Source organism: Eptesicus fuscus, chromosome 18 (assembly GCF_027574615.1).
Source record: "Eptesicus fuscus isolate TK198812 chromosome 18, DD_ASM_mEF_20220401, whole genome shotgun sequence".
Lineage (NCBI taxonomy): Eukaryota > Metazoa > Chordata > Mammalia > Chiroptera > Vespertilionidae > Eptesicus > Eptesicus fuscus.
Window position 1 is genome coordinate 8,689,400 of NC_072490.1, and position 21,590 is coordinate 8,710,989.

General features: G+C 56.0%; 1 protein-coding gene across 1 annotated transcript in view; it reads right to left on the minus strand.

The window, feature by feature from the left end:
• Positions 1-1,288: 1,288 nt before the first annotated feature.
• ANO10 (anoctamin 10) overlaps positions 1,289-21,590 on the minus strand; it is a 92,023-nt gene continuing 71,721 nt past the window's right edge. Inside the window, exon 13 of the mRNA XM_054729815.1 lies at positions 1,289-1,881. Within this exon, the coding sequence (XP_054585790.1) occupies positions 1,822-1,881 (60 nt within the window). The 3' untranslated portion in view covers positions 1,289-1,821. The remainder of the gene's footprint in view (positions 1,882-21,590) is intronic.

The following is a 21,590-nucleotide window of genomic DNA, read 5'->3' on the forward strand; positions in this document are numbered from 1 at the left end:
GAACTTCCTCAGGGCAAGGGGACACAGGCCGCAGTGTCAGGACCCCACCCCCCACCCCCACCCCCATTGCCGTCGCCCGGTTACACCTGGGAGTGCTGAGGCCCAGGGCAGGAGGGGCAGAGCTGGGTGGGTCCAGGTCTGCTGACCCTCGGGGGCAACCCCACCCCCAACCCCCCAGTCTCCAATAGGCACAGGCCTGATTTTTCCACGGATTTTTCGAGAGTGAGGGGGAGGGAGGGGGACAGACAGAAACCTCCATGTGAATGGGCAGGGAGATCAGCTGATGGGGTTCACATCTGGAACCCACTGCCCCCACCCACCGTGTTCATGTGACTCGGGGAGACGATGAGCTGGGTCCGAGGCGCCCAGGCTGGGATGCGAGGAAGCTCCTGGCTGAGGACCATAGTGGTGGGGAACACGTGCTGGTTTAAATCAGGAGAATGTTCTAGAAAGCGTTTCTTAAGCCTCAAACAACCACTGGACGCGAACATGGGCCTTGATGCGTCAGACCAAGCAGAGGCAGGCATGCTGGCAAGCGCAGTGGCCTGGCAGGACCAGCTGAGCAGCCAAGAGTGGCAGCCGGGGGCCGGCTCCCCAAAACATGATGCTTGACGGGCTGAGGCCACCCCCATCCTGATGTGAGGGACTCGGGCCGGCCCTGAGGGAGGGGACAGGTCCAGGCTGAAGCCCTCATTTCCCCCTGCTCGTCCGCCGACCCCAGTGGCCGAGGCGCTGCAGCTTTCTGAGTGGACGTGCCCACCGCCCCAGTGTCCCGGCTGAGGGACATGCACCCCGGGGCGGGTGCGGGGAGAGAGGAGGGGGAGGCGGGTAAGGGGGAGGGGCAGGGGTGGCTGTTTCACAGGCAGAGTGTGAACAGCTGGCAGAGAGAGGAAGCCAGGCCCTGCCCTTGCAGGTGGTCCTCGTGCCTGGACCACAGGCGGGAGCAGCGGGCTCCCGTCGCTGCCTTGTGTCTGGAGGGTCGGACCCCCGTGACGCACACTGTGCCTGTGAGAGGTCCAGCCCACGGCACAGCTGGGGGGCACAGCACCCCTGGCCTAGGCCTCTCCTCCGCAGGCGTCAGCCACACCAGGAGCCACGTGTGGCAGCCGGCTCTCCGCCTGGCACTGCCATGTGCATGGAAGCAGCCCCCGCAGCCCTCACCAGGCGCCCCGGGGCAGGCTTTGGAAGTGGCACCAGGTGCCCAGCCCCACGCTCAGCCTCCCCACTTAGGACCTGCCCCCAAGCCCCTCCCAGAACCCCGGGGCCATCACAGTCCACGCGTGGGAAGTAGGAGCCAGAGAGGTGCCTTTAATAGCTGATACTATTGCTTCTGCTGATCAGGTGTCTAACATATTGCAGAACAGAACCAGGAGAGAGGTAGAGTTGTCGGGAACTGGAAACCCTGCCTCTTGTCCACCCCTCACTCTGAACGGAGGCTGGGCAGAGCCCCCTTCAGCGTGGCTCGCACCCGGGCCGCCACCCGCCCCACGGATCCCCGGGCGGCGGTGGGGTGGGTGTGACTGTCCCGTGAGGGGCGCCATGGAGAGCTGGTGGTTGGTCCACAGAGAGGCTCAGGGCAGCAGGTGGAGTGCAGCGTGAGGAATGGAGTGTGGGGCTTGGGCAGAAACCCGGGGGAGTGGGGGCGGGGCAGGGGAGGGGAGGGGAGGGAGCTGCCAGGAGCTGGGGCCCAGCGCCCCCTTCACTGCCCGGAGCTGGGACACCGCGTTGGGAGGAGTGGGTGCTGCCACGGGAGCTGCTGCGTCCGGCCAAGCCTGGGTCTGGGCTGGGAGCCGCTCAGCCGCTCGGTGCCCTCCGCCTCGCTCAGGTCGCCTTCTCCTTCCCGCCTTCTTCCTTCAGGTTCTCGGCCACCAGCTTCATTTGCTGTTGAGAGAACACAGGATGAGCCACGCCGGCCCGGGAGAGGCACCTCGATGGCGGCAGGGCTCCCACCTTCTGCGGGAGGCCCTGGGCAACGTGCTCCTTCGCTGTCAAGGCACCCCGAGACGCTGTGACCCCCTGATGCTGCTCGGGGCTTCCTGTAAGTGCCCGGCCCGTTCCTGGACCGGACGAGATGGGCCCAGGAGGGTGGGTGGAAATGTGGGAGGCAGCTCGGCGGGGTTTCAAAGACCCTGAAAGGAGAAGCAGCCGCCGTGACCTGCCTCCTGGACCCGGGACCAGGGGAGGCCGCGCAGGGGTCTGAGCATGGACGGGCCAAGCCCCTGCTCTGCCTCTTGAACCGACGTGGCCAGGGACCTCTGTGAGCCTGCGGCCACATCTGCCCTGGGGGCACGGTCTGCAGGCGGCTGTGGGGGTTACTGTACAGGAGGCCCCTGTCCACAGCAGAGGCTCCCGAACAGCAATTTTACTAGCCCTTCGTCCCTACGGCCACAGCGCCCACCCCCGTCCAATGCCATGGGCACAACCGATGGAGTCCCTCCCGGGGGCAAGGCCAGGCTCAGAGGGAGGGGCCTGCCCCCCAGGGTGGAGTCACCCGGGGAGGAAGTCCTGCGCTCCACCCGGGGGCGCTGCCAACAGGACTACCAACTGCTCTGGAATGGGGCTTAAACACAGGAGAGGTTTCTGACAACAACTCTTTATTCACGGGAAAAGCAGAACTCGGAGACCAACGCTGCCCCATTTGGAGCCCATGTGCCCATGGGGCTGGACGTGGCGCCCCGCTCCCTCGCTCTCGGGGGAGGAAGCCCTTCACAGCCTGCAGCAAAGCCTCGGCCTCCTCTTCACCCCGGCCCCCCTCTCGGGAGGCCCCACTTCACGGGGACGGCTCTCCCCTTTCTGCGTCTGCTCTGTCTCCACAGGGCGGGGCAGAGATGGGCTCCTGGAGGCTGACCCCTCCATCGGGTTGAGGGGGCTGCCTGGCCCTCCCGCGGCCACATGGAAGCTGGGTCCAGGGGATGGCGTATGATGGGAAGGTGACTGGGCGGGGTCACGGTGACCAGTCTGCAGGTGGGGCAGCGTTTCCGCAGGCCTGGAGCGGAGGGTGGCATGAGAGCGACACCGGCCTCAGGACGTGCCAGCCCCAGTGACCGCAGCTGCCCTGTGTACGCGGCTTCAGCCGGACAGGACGATGCAGGCCGTGGATTTGGCTCACAAGCCGGACGGAGAAACAGAGCTGCATGCCCCGCGTCTCCCAGCAGTCACTGGTGCGTCTGCGCCTTCTCTGTCACTCACTCCCTGTCCTCACCCGAGCCCATTCGGCCTGTGAGCTACTGAAGCGAAAGATCCCCAGAAAACTAACATTCAGCCCATCTTCCAGCGGGTGTCGTCAGACCTTAAAAATTCATCTTTTTTTTTTTTTTTTTTTTAAATATATTTTATTGATTTTTTACAGAGAGGAAGGGAGAGGGATAGAGAGCTAGAAACATCGATGAGAGAGAATCATCGACCCGCTGCCTCCTGCACACCCCCTACCAGGGATGTGCCCACAGCCAATGTACATGCCCTTGACCGGAATCGAACCTGGGACCTTTCAGTCCGCAGACCGACGCTCTATCCATTGAGCCAAACCGGTTTCGGCAAAAATTCATCTTTAATGAGAGAGAGAGAGAGAGAGAGAATATCTATTTCCAGATTTGACAAGTAACCATAAGCAGCTGTTTACACTGACTAAACTAGAACCATCGAGGACAGCATTCCCCAGCTGTCCCAGAATCTTCCAGCCGCACTTCCCAGCATTCCACTTGGGGAGGAAAATCAATGTGAGTCGGATCAAATGCATCCTGATTCAAAGGAGCCTGGGAGGCTCTTTGTGAGGTGCAGCTGCCCCCCCCTCGGCCCCCCATTTGTGTGGGTGTCTGTGCTGGGAGCCCCTGGGCGTCAGACAGCACTCCCGGAGGGCCTCCTGCTCCGCAGCGGCTGGGGGATGGGCCCGTTTGATGGATTTCTCCCCTGCACCTCTGGCCCGAAGGGACTTCAGTATAACTTTTGGAGTTGCCCCTCCTCTCAGGCCCCAGGTTGGCTGGCAGGGGGCTACCCAGGCCAGGAGGAGGGACTCCACACCCTCTTAGCTGGGCACCTTCTCACTGCAGAGCCTGCCTGCGCAGGACAGCTCCTAAGAGGATGGGCATGTCGGGAGGTCACAGGTCATCTACACTGAACTGCGCTGCTCCCAGCAAAGGTAGGAGGACGCTGGCCACCGCTCTGTCCAGCCTCAGCCAGGTGCCAGGCTCCGCCTGCACAGAGCACCTGCCTGCACTCCGGCCTGTCCTGTCCTAGGGCAGGGCTGGCTGCTTGGAAGCCAACCAGTGACCAGCTGTGTGTTGGGCCAAACCACCCCAGCCCCTCCCTCCGTGGCTGGGTCCCTCGGGGCTGGGTCTGTGATCCAATCCCCAAAGGGAATGCCGCCTGGGGGCCTTCGCCAGGCTGGGGGAGGGACTGGGGCTTGTACCTCTGCGTCTCTTTTAAAACAAATCTGGCTTCTTTGGGATTCTTAAATTAAAACCTTATTAAACATAAGCAGGATCACAGTGCTCACTTCTTTCCTACAAAAAGCATCAGATGGAGAATAAAATCCTCCCCAACTCATGACTCATTAAACACTCATGTTCCCAATCACTCTTTAGACAGCACAGACTGAGTTTTTGCATCGTTATTAGTAATGGTTATAATAGGAACCTAGTCACTAAGTGTTGGCCAAAGCGCAGCTGAACCTGAGCGCGTGCGTAACTCTACCACGCCTGTTCCCCGTGGAGGAGGAGCGAGATGGTCTGAGAGCCGGGATGCTTCCCCAGGCCTGGGCAGCTCTACCCTCCCAGGCCTGAGGCAGACCCTCGCTGGCCGGGCCACACAGCTCTGGAATCCCCCATGCACAGGAGATCACGACCCATCGTTGACATTATTACCCAATTTGAAATCTGTTAGCAGCTACTCCATCACCCCTCCCCCAGAGCAACAGCAACCCACAGAGGGTCTCCACCTGTGCCTTCCTCTCCTGCTCCCCGGGGCCTCACTGCAGCTGGCTCTCTCAGTGGCTGGGAAGGAGCCGGGCCGCTGGCCGCTGGAGCCTGGCTGTGCTGGGGCAGCAGCTCAAACAGGAACTGGCTTCTCGGGCCAGTTCAGTTTCAGCATCAATGCCTGGGGCCTGGGGCCTGCCCCGCCCCTCCTGCTAGTCTCAGGTGCCCAGGCCTGCCTGTGACAGAGTGACAGAGCGTGGCAATCCCCAGTCCTACATCTCCAGCCCCTCCACTGGGATTTAAGGGGGCTGGGGTGTGGCCTGGGCACCAGCGTTTTTTGCAAACTCCTCCTGGCGACTCTATCCCGTAGGTGGGTGAGCCCGGCCTGAAAGGCGGCCTCTTCTCCAGCTCTGCCCAGAGGAGCGGGCCGGGCAGGATGGGAGCTGATGGGGGCCCCCCTCCCACATGACCGTGCCCACGCACCTGACAGGCACGAGCAAGGCCTCCTGTCTGTGTCCCTGACGAGGCTAAGCACCGTGTCTGAGGTCGTGCAGCAGAGTCAGGGCAGAATTAGGCGAGGGTCCGGCAATTCAGGTGAAAAGGGTTCCGACAAAGGCCTTTTATTGGTTGGATCTGGGGCAGGTGTGCCTCAAACGGCAGTATTCTGACAAATCCTAACGTAACGCCGCAAACGCCAGCGCTGCCCGGGCCGGCGATGCCAGCGGCGCCGCGGTGGAGGGCAGGAGGGCAGAGCAGCCCCGGCTGTCCTGGGAGGCACAGCCACCGCCCTCCCTCTGGAGGGGTGGGCTGGTTCATTCTGATGTTTGACAAAACGTAAAAACTTGCTGACAACCAAACGTGCTGGTGCTCTGAAGCCCCCCTCCCACCCCTGCCAGGCACACCCCAGTCTCCTCACCCCCCGGCCCCACCTTAGAGCTGTCCCCTCCGTTACCCCGAACCCCCTCCCAGACTCTCCCACGCGTGTCCAAAAGCAGCTTAAACCACGTTTAACACAGGACCAGAACGTGCCAAAACACGGGCTTCCACAGGCTCTGGACTGAAGCAGGCCCCCACTTTTCTCTGTAGCGGCGTCACCTGCCACCCCCACATCCCTCTATCTTAATCCCTGCACTCCATTCGTACTATCTGGGATTTTTTGTTGTTAATCCTCACCCAAGGATATTCCCCCCCCCCCCCTTTTTTTTTTTTAGAGAGAGAATGGAAGGGAAGGGGAGAGACAGAGAGAAAAACATCGATGAGAGAGAGAGAGAGACATCGATTGACTGCCTCCAGCACCTGCAGGGTATCAAGCCTGCAGCGGAGGTGAGTGCCCTTCAGTCCACGGGCCGACGCGCTATCCACTGAGCTCAAGCGGCCAGGGCACTAGGTTTTATTTTTTCCTGCTTTAAATGCCCTGTCCCACCTAGTGTGTCACCTCCCTCCCTCCGGAGAGCAGCTCTGACAATCGGGGGGCGTGGGGGGTGCTCTATAAATACTTGCGGAGGCGGGACCACCAGGCTTCGGGCCTATCGCAGCTCCCACAGAGGCTCTGACTGGGCGGTGCTCTGAGCATGGCAGGATGGGCAGGTCCGGCCTCCTTTCTTGTGTATGTAAATGGACACACCCATGCTCTCTGGACCACAGATTTGTCTATCACGTGTATGGGGTCACAGAAACACACCGGAGCGTGCACTTTAGGCCAGAAGTTCCAGGGTTTCGTTACCTGCCCTGGCAACAACGCAGACCTGGCCCCAGCACGCCCCACCCCTCGAAGACTCTCACTCAGTGGGGACTTAGGGCCTCAGGGGTGGCTCTGGTTCTGGTGAGGGTGAGGGTGTCTGCAGTTACAGCTGGTGGAGGAGGAGAGAGGAGGAAACTCAGGGGCCATCAGGAAGGTGGTCCAAGTATCAGCTTGGTCCCAGCTGCAAACTATGGCTCCTCCAAGAAGGTGGAGAGCCAGCTGCAAGACGGGGGCGGGCGGCTCGTGCAGCCCCAGCACGAGGTCGTTACCTGCACAAACTGGCCCTGGGGAGGACAACATCGGCTCAGCTTCCAAGAAAACGTTTTCAATTCGACTTCAGTGAGTTTCGTGCTCTGCGTATCTGTGTTTCAGAGCAGAATTTTCAAAAGCAGAAGCGAGCCTTCACAGGTGCTTTTGAGAATGCAAACCGCTTGCTAAGGAGAGAGGGGCCCGTGGAAGCCTGGGGCTTGCTTTCCAGCCACTTCTAGTGCCTCTGGGGCAGGGAGCCGGTGCGATTGATTGGCTACAGCCGGCTGTTAAATCTGGGCTGTTAATTATTACTACCGGCCAAAGCCACAGGCCGTGAGGTTCTAAGGTGGCTGGACATGCTGAACCCCGGATACTAAGAGAAAAAGACAAAGCAAAACTGATGAGAGAGGGAGCCGCCTCGCTGGGTCTGGGAAACGTTACGAGGTGCCCACAGCCTCCACCAGAGCTGCTCGTCACCTCTGCCCTTTTACACCCATCAGCGGGTGCTGGCATTTTCTGGAAGCGATGGCACCCTACGTTGGGTCCTTTCCATCTATCCAAAACACATGTGAGATCACTGAGCAACCGATGTGGGAGGCCCTCCCGGGCAGCCCCAGGTTTCTGCAGGGGATGGACACACGCCATCGACGGTGCCCCACAGGCTGAGACTCCGGAGGTGTGTCCAGAGCGCCAGCCCCGGCTCCACACGTGTTCCTCTGCGCCCGCTTCGTGGGAATCCTGCTACTTTCCTCCCAGCTTGCCCATGTCCTGCATTTCTAATTGTCCTTGTACATCGCAACATTTTCCTCCTGCTTTGTTGACATAACTTTTCGTGTCTATTATATTTCATTATCTTCCTGTTACTTACATTCACAGTGGCCAATAGCTAGATCACATTACATGCCAGGCACTGTTCTAAACGACACATACATCCACTCCTTTGCTCATATTCACCCTGTGAGAGACATGCCATTACCATTTTAAAGGCTAGAGATGTGAGGCACAGAGAGGTTGAGAAACCTGCCCGAGGTCACACAGCTCATAGAAGGTTTGAGTCCAGGCTGTCAGTCTCCAGCGCCTGAGCGGCTAGCCTGCAGGCTGCCCAGCCCTTGCCTGAGGTGCGCCCAGGTGCTGTCCTGGGTTTGTACTGTCATCACAGCACCCAGCTATCCACGGGCCACCTCAGCGAGACCACACTGCCATCCCACCAGGGTTTGCCGGGACTTTTTGGATTCTTGGTGAGGCTTCAATTTTGTCCTGTCCCACCCAGCTCAGATTTTTGTGTTTCTCCTCCATCTCTAAGTCAAGCGAGTCTGGGTCTAGAACACACCACACTAAGCCCTAAACCTGACACGAAAGCACAAATTTCAGCAAGATTTTAAAACTCCAGAAAGTTTAGGAGTTAATTTTAGAAAAGAAATCATGTTCGCCCTAGCTGGCTTGGCTCAGTGGATAGAGCGTGGGCCTGCGGACTGAAAGGTCCCAGGTTTGATTCCAGTCAAGGGCACGTGCCTGGGTTGCGGGTTTGATCCCCAGTAGGGGGCGTGCAGAAGGCAGCCGATCAATGATTCTTTCTCATCATTGATGTTTCTCTCTTTCTCCTTCTCCCTTCCTCTCAGAAATTAATAAAATATATTATAAAAAAAAGACATAATTTCCCCCTTAAAGAATGGTTTCTAAAGGGCGCAAAAACAAGAAAATGCGGGAAATACAGTGGGAAGTTAGTTGGCAAAATCACAGGTGGGAGAACTGCTGAGACCCGAAGAGGCCGGCGATGGGGGGCGGCTGTGGGACATCTCCAGCGAAGAGCGGGAAGCCTGACGCTGAGGATGACGTGCAATGACTGAACACGTAAAGGGGAGAGCAGATATTAATCCATTATTCAGGAACGAGAAATGTCCCAGGAGCATGTCTCCTCCATTAGACGCGAGAAAACTGGTAACAGATGTTACTTAACGGCAGCTGAATCGAGTGGATGCATTTGGAAACACCCGGATGTGAATGTGGAGAACAGGGACAGTGGGCTCGGGGTGCCCTGGGACATGCCAGGCCTGGGGGAAAAGGGCCCGCACTTGGTCTTCTCAGGGGCCCAGGTCCGTGTGGCCCCCACCATGGAGGATCAGGTCAGAATGCAGACAGAATCTGCAGAACGGAATTGCAATCGGAAGTAAAGAGAATCAGTGTCCCCAAGATCAAAAGCAAGCTATGACTAATTATAAGGAAGCCAAGTAATGTAAATACATAAGAACGATGACAGACACTTTCGGAAGGGCAATCGGCCACGCTCCTCATGACCACATAACTAAGAGGGTGACAAAGGCCAGGGGGAGGAAGACATAGACGGGATGTCCCCCAAGGGCAGGACAAAAAGATGGATGAAGGTCACACCAATTCTGTGTAAGAAAGGGAAAAGCATTTCCTCTATACACGCAAATAATCATGTGAAAATAGCACGTGATCAGCTGGTCCCAAATCAGAGGGAAAATGACCATGTTCCTTTCCCTTTGGAAGGCGCCTTTCACCGGAGTGACCAGCTCTCCAGGGGAGAGGTCACCTGCAGTGAACGCAGGGGAACGCCTCCGTCCAGGCTCCGCTACAATGTGGTGCTGGGCTGTTGATCAGAAGAGAGGGAGGTGGGCAGTCTGATGGGTCACCACCAGCCGTGAACTGGCACATCCGGTGACGTTACCAGGACATTGATCCGGGCGTTCAGACCACCCAGACGACCAGCAGCCTCGGGGCTGCAGGAGGCACCTCCTGGACAGGACTTGCTCAGCATCGCTCACTTGGGAGTGGCCGCTCTTGATCTGCCCGTTGGCAAAGGCCCAAGAGGAAGGGTGTGCCGGGCCCTCAGGACATCACTCCCTTCCTTTCTGGAAGCCCAGGAAGCGGGGTGGGGTGGGGGGGGGGGCAGCAGCGCTCTTCTCTCACAGCACATGGGCCGAGGTCAGGGCCAGCAGGGTCCCGTGGGAGATGAGCCCAGAGAGGGTGGTGACCAGCCAAGGCCGAGACGGCCATCTGGTCAGCCTTCATCTCCAATCTGCGTGTTTGGTGGCAGGCACCAGAGCTCCGGAGCGAGCACAGCCTGCCCCAGCAGGGGTCCCCTGAGTCCCGTGGTCTGCCAGTGCTGGGCTGGCACCCCCAAAGAGAGGCTCACCCACACCCAGGGGACACGTCTTCCCCCTTTTCTTGCAATCCAAAACTGGATGTGACCTTTTCTTGGAGGAAAAGGGCACAGCCTCGTCGGTGAGGAAGAAATGCCTTTTTTGCAGACGTGTGAACTATAGGTCTTAGAGAGCAAAGAAATCCAAGACCCTGGTGTGCTCAGAACACAGAGGCTGGATGAAGAAATGCGAGCATTCGTGGCTGACACGCGAGTGCAGTCTAGCCAAACCCCAGCAGGTTTCTCCTGGGGGGTCTGCGCTTAGGGGAGACCCGGCCTGTGGCACAGGTGTCAGGATCAGATGAGCTGAGACCGGGTTTTCCAAACGGCAACGATCCGTTTCACTGAAGTTAATTGTGGGGTCCATCATGGGGGGGGGTCCCCCAAGGAGGGAAGTGGTGTCAGGGTGAGGCCCAGCGGTGGCGTGTGCAAACGAATGCGCTTATCCCTGCTTCTGACCATATTCCTAAGGATCTTAGGGGTTCTTTCCAAAATAATGGAAATACCCCAACAGCTAATTTATTATTCTACATGTAGCATCACAGGTGCACACTGTGCCCACCTACGGGAAATAGAAAAGCTCTGATTTCTCTTAGGCCCCAAATGCACGGGGAAACTTAGACTTTGGTTCTTTAGATGAGGCCAGTATTATTTAAAAAATAGTGAATTCAGAAAGAGGATAAAAGCTAGGACTGGAGTGCTGTGGTTCTAGCCGTGGAACACATCGGCGGAGTGTGCCAAGCAGGAGGAGCCGAACGGAATGCACGTTACAAGGCTCCGGGCCTCGCAGCGGGAAGGAAGCCTGCCCAGGGCCCTCCTCATGCCTGCTCTGCTGGTTCTAGTCCCTGCTCCCAAGTCTCTATGCATAGAGAGCAGCCAGGGCTTCCTCCTCTGCTCCCATCACACACTTCAGCACCTGGAAAGTTCTAGAAAGATGGTGCCTAGCCCCTGTGACCAGTGTTCTCTGTAGGGCGACCTTTGGGAAAGAGATTGCAGTGGCCCTTTGGGGTAAGCTGTTGGCCAGCGCAGTCCTGCGGCAGCCATGCGGTTTCCAACCCAAAGGCATGATTTCTGAGGGTCCAAACCCCACCTTCTTGCTTCACTACCAGAAACAGGAGCTGATCCTTGGAATCGGTGTTGGATTAAACATGCCTTCAAATATTTAGTTCTTCCTGTACCATGACTCTGTTTCCTTGTGTGAAGCCAGGAGAACGGAGAGCAGGAGAGGCGAGCTACACGCTAACAGGGAGTCCCCTGGTGAAAGCCGTGAAGTAGATGAGTTTTGCCTGTTGCCCTGAACGGCCTGCAAGCCGCTTTGTGACGAGGAGACAGGATACATCCTTTTAGGAGCACGTGGCCAGGGTTTGGTGACGTCATTCTGCGTCACCAAGCAAAGCCCACAGTGGACGCAGTTAATTTAAACTGGATGGGGACGTTGGTTTGCTCTGGATGGGGAAGCAAACCAACGTTCCAATGAGTTGTTTTGGACAAGTCGCACCAACAAGCTTGCACCAAATGAATAATCATACCCGAGGGGGTGAGTGCCTATTGTGCCCTCTGAACCAAGCATTCCAGAGAATTCCATGGCAAAGCCCCGTGGATAAATGCTCTTACTTATGTAGGCTTAGTGAACAGGGCACGGAAACCACTGGGAGGGAAGGTTCCATTCTTATTTTCAGGAAGGAACTGGCATCAGCACAAGACTTCCTCGGTGTGTTAGGGAAGCAGGTCACTCCCGCAGCCCAGGGCCCCGGCGGGAGGAAGCGAGGCTGTCCACAGGCGGAAAACACACTTGACAGAAAGGGAACAGGGCAAAGCGGCGAGTCAGAGCCGAGAGGCCGCCACACAGGCAGAGGACAGCTCTTTCCAAGCAGAGCCCTCCTCAGGGGCGAATGCCACCACCAAACGTGACAGCGTGAAGGAGGGACCGCGGCCAACGGTTCTGGCAACAAGTCTCCGTTCGTGCCCCCAGGGGGTGTTCTTCCCCCTCAGGAAAGTACAGTCCCCACTGAGCCCACCCGGCCGAGTCACAACTGGCTGACGATGCTACCTGCTGTGCAGGGCTTGCAGCAGGCCCGGGAGGGTGGGGAGCCGGCGGGAGACAAGGGCCTCTGGCCACCAGGCTGACACTCCTGGATGAGACCCTGAACTCACCTCTACGGCTCCCCTGCCTCGGGGCCTGCGCAGGGAGCTCTGGGGAAATCCCAGCTTCTCCTGGGAGCCCGTCCTGAAGCAGGAGCTGGGCCCCACCCCAGACCTGCTCAAAGCGAATCTGCACTGAGAAGACCCAGGGGCAGGCACCTGGGAGGTGGAGACACCACTCTGTGTGCTCAGAATGGGCTGGAACCCTCCCTTACTAACACTTTATACCAAGAACAGCCATGAGTACCTCCCACTCCTGCAGGCACCAGCGGTCCCCCGAGCCCCTCAGAGTAGGGCTTGGGTCCAACAGCAAGAGGTGCAGGGCTGAGGGGCTGGTAAGTGCTAGGCAGGAGCTCGGTGGGGAAACAAGGCGGCAGTGAGTGATTCTACTCGGGACCAGGGGGCTGGGGTTAGGGGGCTGGGGGCCAGGGGTGTGGGAGTCAGGGGGCTGGGGGTCAGGAAAGGCTGAGGAAGGAAGGAAGCATTGACTGAGTGAATGGAGGATGGTGTCTGCAGAGCCGTCACTGTCACCGTCACCGAAAGAGGCTTTCTGAGCAGTGACAGTGTGACGCCAAGGAATGAAGGTGGCGGAAAAATCCGGGGAGAGGGATTGGGGGGAGAGGTGGCCCCGGCTGAGCCCCCGGAGGCCTGGGGTCGCGCCCCTCTGTTCTGAACTGTGCTCTCTGCAGAGGCCTCTGGTTACATAAGCTTCTTGGCAGTCTCAGCTCCTTTGAACTTGCAGCCAAGGAGACAGGCCTGCTTTCCTCACATGTACTTCATTTGGTCAGACGTCTCTTGCCTCTCCTTTTCTGTGATTGATTTTTAAAAACCAATGAAATGTGAAGCCTTCCGTTTATTTTGATTAAATGTTAACTTCTCCCTTTTTACATTTTTTACTAAAATATATTTTTAAATGTTTTTATAGATTATTTTAGAGAGAAAGGGACAGGGATAGAGATAGAAACATGGATGTGAGAGGAACATCCATCAGCTGCCTCCTGTACGCCCCCTACTGGGGGTCAAGCCCACCACCCAGGCATGTGCCCTGACCAGTAATCACACCGTGACCTCCTGGATCATAGGTCGATGCTCAACCACTGAGCCACGCCTGCTGGGCTAACCTCTCCTTTTGACCTCCATCACTGAAGTCTTCATCCAGCGCAGCCCACCACCTTTCCCCCTTTTCTTTGTGTCTTCATTTCATGCCTCTCCCACTGGGGGTGCACTTTTCTGACCCTCAGAGCTCGCTGCAAACACTAACCTATCAGAACAAGGTGCATTCCCTGGGGTTGCCGCTCAGTGCCTTCCGCTGCTTCCTCCTTCCTGGGGGTGCAGGAGCCCACCGCTCACTCGGGAAGTCACCAATGCCAGGTGCTTCCTCAGGCCCCCGACAGCTGGGCCTGAGCCAATAACTAAATCCTGGCCAGTGGGGCTGGAGGGAAATCTGCTGGGGGCTTTGGGCAAGGATTTCCTCCCTAATATAGAGACTCTGAAGAGAAGCCGCCTTCCTCCCCTCCACCTATGACCACCATGAAAAGCCAACACGCTGACAGTGTCTGGGTGGGGAAATAGAAAACGCCTACCTAGTCCCTTCACGGTGGCACTGGGCGGGTCCCCAAACCCGGGCAGGCCTGTTTAGGGACTGCTTGTCACCCCGCCCTTCAAGTACACTTTAATTAAACTTTTATTCTTTCTATGGGAACAACCCAGAAACATCACAGGCTCTGAAAGTTCCTGAATCTCGTCATTCTTTGGCTCTCCTGTAAGTTCCTGGGCACCTTCTCAGCTCCATGTGCCAGATGTGCTGTTTACAGTGCTCAGTCTGCAGGTTCTGTCTGGGCGTCTGTTTTCCTCCCGTGAACGATAACTGAAGGGTCTCTTGATGACACGGGCCGATTTTCCGACAAGTTCATTTCCTCGTGTGCCGCGGTGCTTTCTACTGGCTGTTATACCACAACACCCGAAGCCTCCCTTAGACCCCAAAGCATGCTCTCTGACGCTCCAGGCAGCTATTGGCTGCCCTTTCCTTTTGGTTATAAAGTCTCCACCTCCAACACGAAACAACCCCAGGTCTCCCTCCCTCAGCAGAGAAGCAACCTGAGTGACCTCCTGTGAGCGGAGCCCCCTGTGGCCGGCTCAGCCCTTGCTCCCTCCTCCCTTTCCAGTTCTCTCCTGCTCATCTGCCTTTTCCAGTGTAAGGCCATCTTGCCTGAGCTCTCCGCCCCCACCAACCCCGAAGTATTCTGTCTATGCACAAGCCTGGGACAGAGCTAGTCGAGCGAGAACACTCCGGGGGAGGCAAAGGTGTGGGCACTCCCGGGGTTTTATCGCTTGTTTCTATCACACTTCATTTTCAAGAGCCAGGGGAGGTTCAGGGTGACTGCGAGGGCCGGTAAGTGTTGGCAGATTTGCTCTCACATCTTAGAAACAGGTGCCAACGCGACACCATCCTTCCTGCCTGGCGGCGAGGGCCCCGTGGCCCCGTGGGCAGGAGCAGGCTTCCTGTGACCTGGGAATTTTTCTGCTTGTCCAGCTTCCCCCGGCGAGTCCAGATTTAGCCTCGATGGGAAGCCTTCCTGTTATAAACACGGCACCAGTAGCTCCGAATTTTCCTTTCCCCTTGTGTCGCATTCTTCCCCTCTCACCTCCTGACCGAGGCCTTCCCAGGACGTGTGTTCTCCTGGCTTCCTTCCATCCTGCACAGGGATGTTTAACCCCCTCCAAAACGTCAGAGCTGGACCTTCCTGGCTAGCAAGAACACCAGCTAGAATTTATGGAAAACAATGACAAAAAAAAAACACAAACCCACCCTTGCGCTCACGTGTGTTTTCACGTTTGATGGACTCGCTGTCCATGCTGGCGACGCAAACCAGGAGGTGATGCCAGCGCACGGGACGGTGCTGCGGGGGAGAGAAGGCGCCTGGGGGTGTTGCCCACCTCACAGGTGCAGCAGCTGACGGCAGCTCGAGTTCTCTGTCAAACTTTGGACTGTTTCCATTTCATAGAAATTTCTCAACCTTTTTTTTTTTTTTTTTTTTTAGTTAGTGGATGGTACACGTTCTTGTTCTCCAACATTTTAAATGGATTTATGCTTTTCTTATATTTTCCATTGTTTTAAAATATGTGATTTGGAAGAGGCAGGAGTAAATGGAGTGTGTGAGCTAGGAAGTCCTAGTCCAGTGGTCGGCAAACTCATTAGTCAACAGAGCCAAATATCAACAGGACAACGATTGAATTTCTTTTGAGAGCCAAATTTTTTAAACTTAAACTTCTTCTAACGCCACTTCTTCAAAATAGACTCGCCCAGGCCGTGGTATTTTGTGGAAGAGCCACACTCAAGGGGCCAAAGAGCCGCATGTGGCTCACAAGCCGCAGTTTGCTGACCACAGTCCTAGTTGATGTGATAAGTGTTAGGGACGTGTGGACTCGCTTTCTACAATCTTGGTCCCGCACACTTTTATTTTATTTACTTATTTATTTATTTTTAGTTTCCATAGTATTTTCCCCCCAAGTAAATGCTGCAGCATTTACAGAGGAACTGCCAGGGCAAAATACCAGGAACCAGCACCGGAAAACACCCACTTCCCAGCATCTGTAGTCATTCATGGTCCAAAGGAGGACAGAGTTCCATTTCCAAAAACAAATAAAAACTCTAAGATTTCAGGCTCCCACCGAGGCTAAAGTCCTGCCATTAAATCACTCTGCATGAAGACACATTACATTTTTTAAAAGGAGGGAAAAGGCAAACACAAAAATACGGCGCAAGTACAATTCACGACTCTCTTTTGTTAATGAGTTCTGCTTCTGCTCGACTCCTCGCTAATTCTGTCTGGCTGTTTACACACATTTTTAATTTGTTCAATCATTTCACAGACCAGCAGTTTCACGGTCCAATTTGTTTCAGGCAAAATGGACTGTTACAAAATCTCCCAGACTGTTCCCAGGTTGGAAAAATGAGTGAACTGAACTCGCGATGATTCCACACGATGGCTTTTTTGTTCTAACTACAGAACGGAGTCCTTCCCGTGCATGTACCAATGGTCAGGGTTGTGAAACAGATGTGATAAATAAGATGAGTACCAACATCTCCCTCTGACTCTTAGCCTTCCCCTCGCAGGCTCAGACGCGTCCAGGGGCCATCGTCGTCGGATGCAGGTTTGGGTGCACTTACACTCCGTGAGTGCCAGGCGTGGGCACTGCTCTTTCATCTTAATCTGCACAGTGGCTCCGAGAAAGTGACACCCTAACCCCCGTTTTACTGAGGAGGAAGAGGGCTCTCAGAGGGAGGTCCCTGTGCCCATGAAAGCAGGTGCTGTGGGCACCAGCCTTTTGGAGGACACAGCCTCGAACACCCCCTGCTGTCCTCATTGATGGCGGTGAGATAACTGTCATTTCAAGTGGGAAGCCAATGCCCTACCACAAACCATCACCAAGACTCGGCCGCCATCTCCTGAGGGTTTAGTTCTGCTCCAGGCAACTCCAAGGCAAACTGCCTCCTTCCACACCCACCCAGGATTCCACACGCCTCCCCTGTCGGCCCCCCGTGGGTCTGCGGAGCCTCCTGTTCATCCTGCTCAGTGTTGCCGTCTGCTGTTGGCCAAGTTCTTCCTCCGCTCGCTGCCCAGCCTGCACACTGGACCTTGCAAACAGTGAGTGCTCAGCACAGGTGGAACCCTGAGCCATGGTTCTCAAAGTGTGCACAGAGGCACCCCACAGCACTGCGGAGAAGTCACGGGGGTCAGCTGTCAGAGGTCAGACGAGAGCCCATGACAGTCAGCCTTCCTCCACACCTGTGCCGGACTCCTCCCTCTCCGTCAAGACCGAGGGAGATGAACCTCGACTGGTCTTGACTTGGGGGGAAGAGAGGCCATCAGGGTGCACAGGGCTGGGCTGGGCCTGTGAGGGCGCCACAGGGAGCTGCTCGAGCAGCAGGAGGGCGGGCCGCTCCAGCTGTGGGTAGGGAGAAGCAGGTGTGGCCATCACCGCACAGGGCTGGAACGGGGTGGTTGGAGCTGCTGGACAGGGGTGCCCCGCGCCCTGAGATGTGAAGGAGCCTGTTCCTGGACTGCACACCCCTCCATCCTGTCCTGAACCCGAGGTAAACCCGCAGCAACGTTTAGATGAGCCGCACTCTGTTTCATGTAGGACTTGCCAGCTCACCTATAAGCTTAACGACAGATGATCACCCTGTTCTGCATTCCAAACAACGGACTTCTCACAGAATCTTTCAACTTAATCAACAGACTGAACGCCCCCAGCCCCCAAATGATTCCCATGCCCTGGGACCCATGCCTCGGACAGTCCCCTCTGCCTGAGCGTGAGTGGAAGCTGGGACTTGCTGCTCATCCATAGACTGTGGTAACGTGATGGGATGTCACTCCCACGCGGGTTACATTACATGACACAGGGCAAGGGATTCTGCTATTGCTCTCTTTTCATCAGCCACTTTGCCAAAGGTGATTACTACTTCTTTGGGCCTGAGGGGAAGAACAATTTCCCTCTAATTTACTTCAAGTGGCACAGTAATTACGGCGAAATGATTATGCTAATCATTCTTGAAAGTGTGCTGTGGAAAGGCGGGGAAAAGAAGCCACCCCAGTGAAGCGGGCTCATCAGCGTGAAAGCAGGCTACGCACAGGCTGTCACCGCGATAACCACGAACCCCTTCCCGGTGCAGAAACGCAGCTCTCAGGGGAGCAGGGAGAATCCACCTGCCATGGCAACCGCTCAGGGCCACCTTCCGGCACCCCTACCCGGGCCTGCAGCCGGGCACAGGGTAACGCAGAGCTGCTGCTCCCGGAGCTGCGTGGGCCGCGTCCCGAGCAGGCTGCACGGTCCAGCCGAGTCCGGGCCTTCGCTCCCAAAACACACTGGAAACACCGTGAGCACGTAATGGGCAGATGTGTGCACACACCCAGCTCATTTACACATCTGGGTGTTCAGTTAAACGGACCAGGGCCACATTTTCAGAGGCAGCCTTTGCAATGCTCTGAGCCCAGACTGAAATCTTGGAGGCCAAACAGGAGCCACCACCACCTGTCTATCACTGATTTTCAACCACAGTCACACCGCCATGCTGGTAAGTTATTAGCACCAAGAGAATTACCTCTAGCACACGTCTGACTGGCAGGAACACCAGTTATTAGTGGCAGGGCGGGGCTGACATGACGGGTCGTGGGACAGCCAACTCCGGATGGCCCAGATCTGCCGAAGGCTCGCTAGAGACAGGTGTGCCGGAAGTCAAGGCAAACCACTTCCTTACACCCCTGGCTACCCACAGAGCTGTGTGGTTAAAAAGTTCAAATTAATTCATCACGCTACAGCGAAGAGATGATGTGACACCCCGACATCCCCGACTCCCTCCTGGCAAAGGGAACAGGCATGGTTACGGGGGGGGGGGGGTGGGGGGGGGGCAGCCGATCACGTGACTGCCCGGTGAGCCCCTCGGGGAGGAGCCAGAGGTCCGCCTGCCCTGCAGTGTGCACCCAGTCTCCCTGGGAAGGGCTGCCCTGGGGAACCAGGCACCTGGGGGATCGCCTGGTCTGGGACCTCAGTGCAGTGATGAGGACAAAGCAGAGGGTGTGAGACCTGTCTGAGCTGCCATGGCTGCTCCGAGCCAGAGTTCAGGCTGGACCTCAGGCGTGTTGGTTAAAGGCAATCAGTGTTTTGATTCGCTATTACACTTCAGCGTAGCGACGTGGGAAACTGGAGAGGCGTGGATACAGTCCCACTACAATGTTAATTTAGAACTGACTACCCTAGGGATCAGAGGGAGGCCCAGCCCAGGGTGCTGCCAGACATGACACCACCTTTCTGTCCGGTGATTTTCCCGCAGGAGAGACTGGCCTCCGTTTTAGGTGCAGCCCTCCAAAAGCAGATCGACCTGAGGTTGACAGCGGTCTTACAGCTGACGGCGCACGAAGGCCGGTGGAGGGAGACTTAATCCCTTGGGAGCCCGGGAGGGGATGGGAGGAGCGGCGCTCAGTTTTGAAAAGACATCCTATTTTTCCTTTGGCTCTTTGTTCCTGAACCAAATCCGTGGAAATGAGCTGAAGGGCCGCGCGGAGCAGGCTGGCGGAGCTTCCTCGGGCTCCCACTTGGGCCGCCTCTCTCTCTGGAGCGGTGCCATCGTCACGGCGCTCACAACAGTGGAAAATTTATACTCTGGCTGCAAACAAGCAGATGGTCTCGAGTCTAATGGAGGACCATTTAAAGACGCCTCGGTCTGTAATTTTAGGCTCAGACACAACTGCATTTTGGAGTTACTGTTTCTCAGAAAAAAATTAGTTTCAAGGGGATTAGCTATGTGCCAACCAGCCATTTCTTCCTGCCACTGCCATTGTGTTAAGATGTCATGAACTCACAAGAAATTAGTTTTTTTTTTTCTCTCTACAGGGAAACTGTTTGACCTGAGCATCCCGTGTCTGTCGACAGAAAGAGAGAGCGTATGTATGTATGCATTTTTAACTACTAAGTCCAAATAACAGGGGTGTCTGGACTGTCACACAGACATCTGATGGGGATGGAAAACCAACCAGGTCCCACAACCAAACATAAATGAATTTCAGACCCACTCTGCCTCCCATAAGGATTCTAACTCTAACCACTTAACACCTCTAACCAAGTCCACGTGGCTTGACAGGGAATCTGGGGGGCCTGAGGGGTGCTGGGTAACGCAGAGCTTGACAACGGTGGCCAATGCCGAAGCTGTTGGTTTTAAGAGAATGTGGAAAGGGAGGCAGCTGGATACAACGGCCAAGACTCCTGGTGGTTTTCTGTCCCAGGCACGGCTACTGGCAATGGCTGAGAACCGCCGATACGGCCAGCACTGGACCAGCTGCCGGAACAGCGTCCACTGACTGCCCCAGGCCCCCTGGAGAATGCACTTCCAAGTCCACTGCTCATCTCTCCAGCGAGCGCTGCCCACGCCCTATGCCCTCTCGTAGTTAAGAGCATCATTCTTTTTATCAAATGAAGGAAACCATACAAATGGCAAACAGTTGTCTTTATCCCCTACCTTGTTTGAACAATGAAAATTATGTGCACTCTGATCTCAAACAAAATCTTTGCTATGGCACAGCCATAAAAAACCCTGTGCTTGGAAATAAAACAATCCTGATAGGATGCGGAGGCAACTTCCGGTAGAGCTCTCAGATGCTCAGCTTTCTGTTTCCTGTTCCTTTTCCCTCTCCTCTGCCCAAGTCCACAGGAGAGGCCACAGAAGAAGACAGGAGGTTTTCTCTCCCTGGAATGCATGTACATTGGGTTCTGGTTCAATGTAGGGCGGGCTCCTTGCTTGCCACCTAGTGTGGCAACAGTTGAAAGTGAATTCGTGTATGACCATCAGCGGAGGCAGACCAGTCTCTTGAGACTGTGGTCGGCAAACTGCGCGGCTCGCGAGCCACATGCGGCTCTTTGGCCCCTTGAGTGTGGCTCTTCCACAAAATACCATGGCCTGGGCGAGTCTGTTTTGAAGAAGTGGCGTTAGAAGAAGTTTAAGTTAAAAAAATTTGGCTCTCAAAAGAAATTTAAATCATTGTACTGTTGATATTTGGGCTCTGTTGACTAATGAGTTTGCCGACCACTGTCTTGAGAGAACAGAGTTAAGCTGGCTGTAGGGCTGCATCCCTCGCAGCAGCACCTGAGTTACGTCTGGTTTCACCTCCTGGCTGTTACCAGGAAGATGGCTGGCAGGTCTCCAGGCCCCTGCAGGGACCAGCCAGCAGTCCTGGGAGGGATTCGCCAAGCATGCCCGGCCAGAATGGGCCACTGGCAGCTGGATGGGAGGGCTCTGAAGCCCCCAACAGCATACCCCCCTCCCCCCCCCCCCCCCCCAAGAGAGGGCAGCCTCGTGAGGGAAGGCATCTCAACACAGAGCGGTCCAAGCAGGGGTGCTGGCTGAGAGCGCTGACCGCCAGGCCTGTGGCCGTCCCAGGAAAGGGCTGGAGACCACGTGCTTCGAAGACTGGAAGACAGATCCAGCAGGATTTAAAAATGAGATGCATGAGCATCTACAAAGATAAACAGAGGAAAAAGCAAGATAATTTGCTTAAAGGAAATGAAGAAAGAAAAAGAGGATGCAAATAGTAACACAGGCACAAAGAACGGAGGGCAGTCAGATAACATCACATTCAAAGAATAGCCACTCTGTGTGTTAACCTTTTCCTTTCTTGAAAAACAGAAAAAAAGAAGAGCTGAAGATGGAGTGTAGAGAGAGGAGGGGCAAACGAAGGGAAAGGGTGGCTGCCATACACACGAAGATCCTGTAGAACAGATGCTCAGTTCTAGCATGTTGAACTCATGGCATCAGTCTTCTTTAAAATATATTTTTATTGATTTCAGAGAGGAAGGGAGAGGGAGAGAAAGATAGAAACATCAATGATAA